The 8,239-nt window shown below is 44.1% G+C and overlaps 3 protein-coding genes across 3 annotated transcripts; 2 read left to right on the top strand and 1 right to left on the bottom strand.

Moving 5' to 3' along the window:
• Nucleotides 1–37: 37 nt before the first annotated feature.
• HD556DRAFT_1314623 (uncharacterized protein) lies at nt 38–674 on the top strand (the record flags this gene model as incomplete). Its single annotated transcript, XM_041300969.1, has 3 exons — nt 38–214; nt 262–592; nt 649–674. Coding segments are annotated over 3 exons (534 nt in total), but the record flags the coding sequence as incomplete, so codon positions are not given.
• A 3,392-nt stretch (nt 675–4,066) lies between these two features.
• HD556DRAFT_1451186 (uncharacterized protein) lies at nt 4,067–6,247 on the bottom strand (the record flags this gene model as incomplete). The annotated part of the gene is made up of 6 exons (XM_041307907.1): nt 4,067–4,777; nt 4,835–5,172; nt 5,226–5,332; nt 5,383–5,511; nt 5,565–5,950; nt 6,008–6,247. The coding sequence occupies 6 exons, from the start codon at nt 6,245–6,247 to the stop codon at nt 4,067–4,069; spliced, it is 1,911 nt and encodes a 636-aa protein (XP_041152508.1).
• Nucleotides 6,248–7,050: 803 nt separating this feature from the next.
• HD556DRAFT_1314621 (uncharacterized protein) lies at nt 7,051–7,738 on the top strand (the record flags this gene model as incomplete). The annotated part of the gene is made up of 5 exons (XM_041300968.1): nt 7,051–7,150; nt 7,198–7,233; nt 7,281–7,375; nt 7,429–7,512; nt 7,706–7,738. The coding sequence occupies 5 exons, from the start codon at nt 7,051–7,053 to the stop codon at nt 7,736–7,738; spliced, it is 348 nt and encodes a 115-aa protein (XP_041152507.1).
• Between the last annotated feature and the right edge of the window lie 501 nt (nt 7,739–8,239).

Raw genomic sequence — 8,239 nt, 5'->3', positions numbered from 1 at the left:
CCAGCTACAACAACTCGTTGTCTGGCGCCGGCTACAGCAACTCGTTGTCTGGCGCTGCAAGCCAGTGCCGGATCCAGTGCCCACACAACCTCCAATAGCACCGAACCACCTTACTGGACCCATACCTCATTGGTTGGGCGATGATGCTGACGCCGTGCGTGCACTGACTTACGATCCAACAGCAGATGAGATACCGAACTCGAACATTATACATGTAAGTCTTTCATACTATCTCATGACATGTTTTAACGTTGATAATAGACACTGGGTCCTGCAAGATCCTCCGAAAGACGCCGACGCTCTCGACGCATGCCCCCAACACCATCGTTGGAACCCTACTCAGTACCCTCACATCCAAGTCAGACGCACCCTCCTACTCCTACGGCCACTGCTGGCCCGTCCAATGCTGCATCATTGGCCGACGTTGTCGAGGTCACTACAGCAGCCCGTGAACAAGTCCATAACCACTCGAGGGAAATCATCAAAGGCATCGTTTTTTCCCCTGATGCAATTGCATCATCTTCTGCTGTTCAGAAGCGCCTCGTCAAGGAGGTTATTAGTAAGGCCGTGCCATCGGTTATAAGCCTTCGTGGTAAGTTTAGTGACGACTATTATAACTAATTATAACTAATATTGATTATATTGCAGGGCTGACTCGGCAGGCCATACTGTAAGAATGATACATTAAATACCTACAATTGTAGATGAAATGTGATACAATAATTACTGAAGTCCATAGATACCTATCATTGTAGGGCTGATATATCAATGGAGGATCCTGTCAGGACACTCCCATAATAATCTCACACCCCTAATTTTCGCATTTTTGACCACCTACTGTGGGAATTTCCCCACAACACTTAAAAATAGATTGCTTCTCCACATTTTCGCATTTTTAGCCACCCCACTACACCTAAAACATCACCCATTTTGGGAATCTCCACAATATCAATTATTCCCACACCCTCCCCACCTCACTGCAGCTTCACCACCACACCACAATAGGTCCCCTCTTGTATCTAAGTAGTAGTTTGGTATATATATGTACAATATAATGTAATAGACCGCTTTTTTTGCTTATTTGTGTGCCTGCTCCTCCTCTAGAGGCCATTTAACATATGTTAGAGTAAAGAACACTTTCGCACTTTTGCCCCTTTGGTGGGAAAGTGTTCTATTATATTCAAAACATGTTTATGAGCATATATGAGTATATTCCCATCTTTATTTGACCCCCTGAAGCGCCCTACATCAATAGATATAGCACATATGCAAGAAAACACAGAATATGTTCCTATTTAATTATTTCTAGTGGACAGACTTGGAAAAATGATTCCCAGTATCTATTCAACAATATGAACAATGTATCAGGAGCCCAGGACCATGGGATAATTCCCTGTTGCATGGTGTGCCCCCCCTCTCCTGGTGGTTTACCCCTGTGAAAATTTTTCCTGCAGGACCGGACCTTAATTGAGGTGAGGGTCTATTTCTATGTATATTTGGAGTAGATCTATCATATAGCTGGCCCAGAACACACATAGGATCCTGCTACAAGAACAAAAACATAGAAAATCTCACTTTTGACACTTTTGATGTTTTTTAGTATCTTACTCTTGCATAAATAACCATCCCTGCTCACATATTATCAGTAGTACATTCACACATATGTTCTATGCCAAGGATCAGCCCTACATAGGGCGCAAATTTGATATCTGATGTACAGGGGTATTTCTACTGATAGGAAACCTACAGAGTAATCCAGCCTGTGATAAGTGATCAGATACCTGGGATACCTCTTATATATGTCCCTAATGATGGACTTGAAGTTTTAGAAAGATCAGTGAAGGACTGACTGAATGACAAGTAAAATGACATATGTGTGAAAAGTGACAATTGACATCTTTTGACACAAAGTCACATTTATATATGGTACAGGGCAAATATTTCATTGAAAATATGTAGGATATATGATAGACTACTAAATGAACCTATGCTACATACTGCCCTGAGGTTAGAGGGTGATGGAAGGAATGTGATGTATATTTGAGTTGACCCAGCATTAAAGTCCTACTGCTGCCCAACTGACCATTTTCGATGTTTTGAGTCTTTGAACTTTCCCACACTCAATTTCTTATCTATTTCACTTCCTCAGCACTCAATTCTTGTTGGATTGTTTTGTAAATTTAGGTATATGATAGTGAATGTACTTTAAATCTACTCCAAGTGTCTGATTATTAAATTTCGATGTTTTGAAAGTATGGGCTCCTTATCAGTAGAAATACCTCCTGTACATCAGATATCAAATTTGCGCCCTATGTAGGGCTGATCCTTGGCATAGAACATATGTGTGAATGTACTACTGATAATATGTGAGCAGGGATGGTTATTTATGCAAGAGTAAGATACTAAAAAACATCAAAAGTGTCAAAAGTGAGATTTTCTATGTTTTTGTTCTTGTAGCAGGATCCTATGTGTGTTCTGGGCCAGCTATATGATAGATCTACTCCAAATATACATAGAAATAGACCCCTCACCTCAATTAAGGTCCGGTCCTGCAGGAAAAATTTTCACAGGGGGTAAACCACCAGGAGAGGGGGGGCACACCATGCAACAGGGAATTATCCCATGGTCCTGGGCTCCTGATACATTGTTCATATTGTTGAATAGATACTGGGAATCATTTTTCCAAGTCTGTCCACTAGAAATAATTAAATAGGAACATATTCTGTGTTTTCTTGCATATGTGCTATATCTATTGATGTAGGGCGCTTCAGGGGGTCAAATAAAGATGGGAATATACTCATATATGCTCATAAACATGTTTTGAATATAATAGAACACTTTCCCACCAAAGGGGCAAAAGTGCGAAAGTGTTCTTTACTCTAACATATGTTAAATGGCCTCTAGAGGAGGAGCAGGCACACAAATAAGCAAAAAAAGCGGTCTATTACATTATATTGTACATATATATACCAAACTACTACTTAGATACAAGAGGGGACCTATTGTGGTGTGGTGGTGAAGCTGCAGTGAGGTGGGGAGGGTGTGGGAATAATTGATATTGTGGAGATTCCCAAAATGGGTGATGTTTTAGGTGTAGTGGGCAGGCCCCAGTGTCATATTGATGCAACATTTTGCTGCAGTTGCAAGGGATCCAGTGATGCAACAGTGCAGCGTGGATCCTCGGATAGCACTGATGCATTACTGATGCATTACTGATGCAATACTGATGCATCAGTAATGCATCAGCCATGCATTGCAGGTCGGCTCATTGCTTTCCCAGCCCATCACCCAACTACTTATAGTGTGCGCATATATTCATTTTCCTTTCTCCCTTTCTCCCTTACTTATCACTGCTTGTATTCTGTCAGTCCGAGTCACGATGTTCTGTTCCGTCTCGAGTCCAATTTTTCACGCGATGCAGGCTGATACTTGTAGCATGCGCATATATTCATTCTTTTCAAGTTTTCCCTTACTCGTATTCTTTCAATTCCTGCAAGTCTGAGTCATGCCGTTCTGTTCTGTCTTGCGTCCGATCTTAGCTTTTCCTTCGCGACAAGCTTTCACAATGCAAGAATAACTTCATTCACTAATCATAGACAGGATAAAGGTCTAGGGACCACATCTATTACATCTGTATAGCGTGAAAATTTATGATCAGAGCATGGATCAAACAGAGAACTTCATGGAGCCAACATAAAGCCAGTCGGCTCACGCCTTCGTTCGTCTTTTCCTGTTTCTGTTAGCGAGTGAGAATAGAGCAGGATTTTTCAGACATACTTTGTTGGAATCACACCTTCTGCAGTCGAGTCAGCAGTACGCTTCGATGATGTTCCCCCAACCTCCTCCAAAACACTTGGATTTTCCTTGCTACCAATACCAACGAATGTCATGCCATCTGACCCGATTGCGTCAGCAATATCATTCCGCCTGGATTTGATTGGAATGCGCTTCGATACACGTGCCGCTCCAATCTGACTCGCAGTAGCTTTTTGCACGATATTATTGATAGTAATCGAATCACCCAACGCGTTACCTTCATCATCTGCAGCGACGTGTGTTGTCTCCATTACTGCACTAGACTTGGTACTAACAGGATGTGCCTTGGGTTTGGGTTTGGGTTTGGGTTTGGTTTGGCCTTGGGTTTGGCAGCGTTCGCAAGCGTGATCACAGGGATATGCTCAGTAGAATTGACCAGGGGAGTGAGTTTTGCTGTAGTGGGTGTGGCCGTAACAGTGGGAGTGTCTGTGATAAATTTGGCGGCAGAGCGAGGCTTGTCGGTGTGTGCTGTGAGAGACTTGGTTGTAGGAAGTTTCGACTTGGACTTGCGCTTGGACTTAGCACGTCCGGTACCAGCCTGTGAATCGGGAACTTCAGCAGGTTGTGCGGTCTCAGTCGGAGAAGGGGGGTTGGCAGCTGGAAGGGTGGGAAGCTGATAAGTAAATTGAGGAAGGTGCTCGTCAAGGCTAGGGCTCGTGGTACTGCGCTCAGCGGAGGTTGGAGAGGTCAACGAAGAAGACAGACTAGATGTCTCCCACCCTGTCGAATGAAGATTGTCATTGTTGAAATTCCACCCGTGCATGGTGTCAGCAAGCGAGAATCCCAAAGAAGCTGGTGAGCTGAATGATGTGTTCTGCACGGTACTGCTACCAAGATATCCCGTAGCCATAAGACCGGGCTGTAAAAATCGGGCCTCGAATGGTTCAATTGAGCCGAGAGGCGCACTAGCTTGAGGCATCATAACACTGTGCAAATCCAGTGACCAATCAGGATATTGGGACTATATCAGAAAATCGTCAGGTAACATAGTGGGAGTGACGGCGTGTAAGACTCTTACCTGAGAGTAGAATGGTCCCGTAAGCTGAAGTGATGCATCAGTGAAGCCAGCCGGTGCCAGCGCCACGGTGCCTGCCATTGATGCATCAGTTGTCGTTGATGCATCAGGTCCGGTTGATGCATCAGGTCCGGTTGATGCATCAGGTGTCTGCAAAATCGTATAAAGGCCGGGGTTATCCCAGCTCATGGTATCAGTACCTCCTTCGTTCTCCTCTCTGCTTTCATCCTCTTCGCCACTTTCATCCTCTTCGCCGCTACCATACTCTTCGAGTTCCTCACTCCTGTTGCCATCTCCGACGTTCGTGGTAGCTGGCAGCAAGGGGTCATGTTCCTTCGCAGCTGACAAGTGTGTATCAATGCGAGCCCATAATGATAATGAGGAAATGACTTACAGAATATTGATTCTGCAAATTCCTGGTACGCACCGAGGAAGGCATAGTCCTCATCAGGGTACAAGTGGGCAAAATTGCGCCCACCAGAGGTTTCTGATGGATGGCACCTTAGTTGGAGGTAAGCACGTTAGTTATACTGCTGATTCGGTTCACTTACGATAAAGTAACTATGTTCTGATTATGCCTTGGGTCAGGTCCGGCGCACATGAAGGACACAATGAATTGAGTTTGTTTTTTGACGAGGCGTGCAAAGCGCTGGCATATGATTGGCAATTCGTCAATACCTCTGTAGGACATGTGAGTATGATTAAAACCAGGTACATCGACCGAAACACTTACTTTGCGATGGCATCAGGATCACTTTCATCGTTATCATCATCTTCGTCATCCAGTATGTCACCCTTTCCCTTGCTACCTTTTATCTGCTTGTCGTACCTCTTTCTAACCTCCTTCTTAACCTCGTCCGACTCATCTTCTAAGAGCTCCTTGGAGAACCTTCGACCCAATGCCATGCGGTGACCAGAAGTAGTCACATTGCCCGCTTCTTGTTCGGCCTTGACCAGGGGTTTGATCTGCTCGTCGTAGACCATGCCCATATAGATCTCTTCGACAGACTTTGCACGCGTCTTCAGTCGCAGGGCGGCATCAAAGACAGTCTGTTCCTTCTTCAAGCCGCGATTCTTTTTGGATGAACCCGCCCGCCAACGGAACCAGGTTGCCAGTTGCTACAAGTATTTTACTTTAGTTTACGATACAAAAAAAACACGTAGTCGACGACTTACAACTTTACGTTGCTCTTCAGCTTTAACTTCTTGTTTCGTCTGCTCAACAGTGAGCGACACGTCACCAGGGATGTCGGGGAACAGAATATTGCGCTCTGGCCATGTTTTGAACCAATATTTGTGTATGCCGGGCCAGAAGCAGGAGTAGTCCTTGTCCCCGGTGCTTTGCTGCATGTACTCTGGCATTTGTTCTTGGAGCCATGTATACTGCGCTTTGGTAGTCCACGAAGCTGCTGGCATTGTTGTGCGTGAATATGAAGGATGATGGGGAAATAATTCCCGTATGAAGTAGACGTCCATCCTTATATTATTCGCGAGTCAATACCGAGCGAATAAAAAAAAATAGAGCTATTTTGGTATCGACTTACCACATTGTCAAATTAGGAGAGGGTGGTATGGATGGAAACGACGGAAACAATGGTATCGGCACCGATTTGTGTTTTAGAATGACTAGTGATCAGGTAATGAGGGATGACGACACAATCTGAGTGTTGCGTACTACATACCGGGAGGTGTTAGCTGTGCCTGCACTAAGATTGATATCGGCTTCATATTGCCTCCAGTGGATCTTGAGATGAAGTTGGTAGACTGGCCATCGTTGCTGAGTGCACCGTTAGCCCATTGTTATTGTCCATGCAATCATGTAGACTAACCTATGACGATGATGGGATGTGACTTGAACCAACAATAAGTGTTCGGACAGAGCGTCGTGACAGTAATAAGCCTGAGTATACAATGTGGGATCAATCAACCAAAGACTCACCTAGACATCGAGTAATAAGTATACAATGTGGGATCAAACAACCAAAGACTCACCTAGACATCGAGAAATGAACATTAAGCAGTAGTTGAGGTTCGATGTGCTTATGTGTGTAGCCTACTTTAGAACGTCAAGTTAGCGTGTGGCAGTGTGATCAGTTTGCAGGTGTCACAGACTCTATCATAGCGCTGACTATTCTACATTTGTAAAACTCACTCACACATAGTACACACAGGTGAGACTCTACTGTGCTGGATCTGTTCAACTATTCTACACTCATAAAATGTTTCAAGGCTGCCAATGCTGGCAAATTTCTGTCTATTATTCTTGCTCTCATCCACCGGCCAGGCCTCAAAAGATTCGAGGATTGGTTACTAACACTGGTAAGTTTCATTTCAATCCTTTTTGTTGCGACTCATCCACTGGCCAGGCCTCAAAAAGATTCGAGGATTGGTTACTAACGCTGGTAAGTTTCGTTTCAATCCTTTTTGTTGCGACTCATCCACTGGCCAGGCCTCAAAAAGATTCGAGGATTGGTTGCTAACGCTGGCAACTTTCAGTCCACCGGCCGGGCCTCAAAAAGATTCGAGGATTGGTTCCTAATGCTGGTAAGTTTTGATCCTTTTTGTCATAACTCATCCACCGGCCAGGCCTCAAAAAGATTCGAGGATTGGTTGCTAACGCTGGCACCTTTCAATCCACTGGCCGGGCCTCAAAAAGATTCGAGGATTGGTTCCTAATGCTGGTAAGTTTTGATCCTTTTTGTCATAACTCATCCACACGCTGGCACCTTTCAATCCACCGGCGGGCCCTCAAAAATATCGAGGATTGGTTCCTAACGCTGGTAATTTTAATCCTTTTTTGTCGCAACTCATCCACCAGCCGAGTCTTCTTATTTGCCCTTGTACTCTACTTGATTAGCACCTGCAACGTTGTAGGTTGTCGCATCATGTCTAGATTTGATTGTATAGTACTAATATTTCTACAATACAAGAGTGTGTGTGTTTCGTCTGTATGTGTGAGTTTTGCGTGTAGAATAGTTGAACGTTAGAACCAGCGCCATAAGACTCAACTTGCAATTTACTTGAGTCTAGCTCATAATTTGATCGTTGTATGAGGTAGAACCCCGACATACATGCTCTGAATAAATTAGCTACTGCTATACCATTGATTTTGAGTGAGACATGATTGGTGATCATCGGATATCAAGCAATTAGTAGTAAATCTCCCAAAGTCGACGCGGCTACTTTCAACAACTTGTTCTAAACTTGGTTACTACTACATCATGGGCTGACCTCGGCTGTATCACACATCACAAGATAAATTGAGGCTGCTCATTCTTACCGCAAGAAATACTATGCAAAGTAAGCACTTGCTTTCTGTTTTAACTACTGACATGTATCAGGAGACGCAGAAAATAGTGCAATCATCAGCAAGAAGAACCAGCAAAAATCTTGCAAACAACACAACTG

Source organism: Suillus plorans (assembly GCF_016647745.1).
Source record: "Suillus plorans strain S12 chromosome Unknown HD556scaffold_122, whole genome shotgun sequence".
In the NCBI taxonomy this organism is placed as follows: Eukaryota; Fungi; Basidiomycota; class Agaricomycetes; order Boletales; family Suillaceae; genus Suillus; species Suillus plorans.
Note: the sequence above shows the minus strand (reverse complement) of the source record. Positions and strands in the feature narration are given on the sequence as shown.